At 49.3% G+C, this 1,202-nt stretch overlaps 1 protein-coding gene across 1 annotated transcript in view; it reads right to left on the minus strand.

Moving 5' to 3' along the window:
* Window positions 1–80: 80 nt before the first annotated feature.
* Window positions 81–1,202, minus strand: part of LOC119591217 — a 31,089-nt gene continuing 29,967 nt past the window's right edge. Inside the window, exons 5-7 of the mRNA XM_037939928.1 lie at window positions 963–1,139; window positions 400–569; window positions 81–267 (exon numbers count right to left, since the gene is read on the minus strand). Coding sequence (XP_037795856.1) covers window positions 81–267; window positions 400–569; window positions 963–1,139 — 534 coding nt within the window. The remainder of the gene's footprint in view (window positions 268–399; window positions 570–962; window positions 1,140–1,202) is intronic.

The following is a 1,202-nucleotide window of genomic DNA, read 5'->3' on the forward strand; positions in this document are numbered from 1 at the left end:
TTTGTTCACGTCAAATGAAAACAGTTCCCTACACGCAACATTCACCAGCAAGGCGCTTTCATCCAGGTCGTGCGCCCAAGTCAGGTGGTTCCGCGGGCACCTGAGCGGCGCGTCGGCGGCCGGCTGCCGTCCTTCGTGGAGAGGCGGATCTGATCGTGCGAGACAGCGACCACTACGGCGCGCTGCTGCCCTTTGGGTGTCCGAGCTCGCCACGCGGCTGCCTCGGCTGCAGGTGCTCTGTGGGTGTCTCTTTTCCATTGTTTTTCTCTTCGTTTTTATTCATAATTAGTATCACTATCAATATCATTCGCATCGGTGAAGCAAAAACATCCAAATCTTGCTTTAAGAGATTTCTTCCAAGCCCTATCGCTCGAATTCTAAAAAAAAAAAAAAACACACTGCACCAGGGCTGCACCCGTGGCGGTGAAGTAGACAACGGCTGCTGCAGCCGCTGCCGGAGGAAACCCGCCACAGGTGATCCTAACCCTTGACGGCGTGTCTGAGGCCACGGTCGAGTGGGCGTGTCGGTCACCCGCGCGCTCCGGCCCGCAGAGGGTACAAGTTGTCACCTGTGTTTTTGGTGTCGAAGATACTTAGAGTATCATAGACAATAAAAGGAAACTTTCAGTTATAGTTATGTTAATGATTACACTATGATCTGCATTATACAAATTTATAGTTAGTGTTATAATGATAGCAATCACTGCTTTACGCTTAGTAGAGTAATAGTATTAGTTGTATTAAATATGAGAATGGTAATGGGACTTGCAACAGGGCAGCTGAGGATATTCAGGCAACTATAGTTTTGGAATATTAATGCTTCTTCTGTTTACATAATAAAGAATGGTAAAACGTAGTATTATACACTACTAATAAACCTTGATATCAAAACCCCATACATGCTTACACGACCCACCCAACACATGTGGAAAGAACAAATACATTATTTCTCCTCCAGGTACCTTGGGACTGGTGTTTCCCCGGCCTTTTGCAGCACACAGGACGCCTTCGCCCCACCCTGAAGCCCCTTGGCCGCGAGGGCGTGAGGAGAGAACGCCGTGCTCTCCTTCCCGCCGCCGCCAACGAGGACAAGCAAGCGGCTTCACGACCTCGTGCGCGGCAGTTACGATGCAAATGTTCTGCGTGAGTTTGGAGATTTAGATTCTGTTTTGAATGTGGAGGAAGGGGGGGAGATAGGATGG

This window comes from Penaeus monodon, chromosome 28 (assembly GCF_015228065.2).
Source record: "Penaeus monodon isolate SGIC_2016 chromosome 28, NSTDA_Pmon_1, whole genome shotgun sequence".
Taxonomy (NCBI): domain Eukaryota; kingdom Metazoa; phylum Arthropoda; class Malacostraca; order Decapoda; family Penaeidae; genus Penaeus; species Penaeus monodon.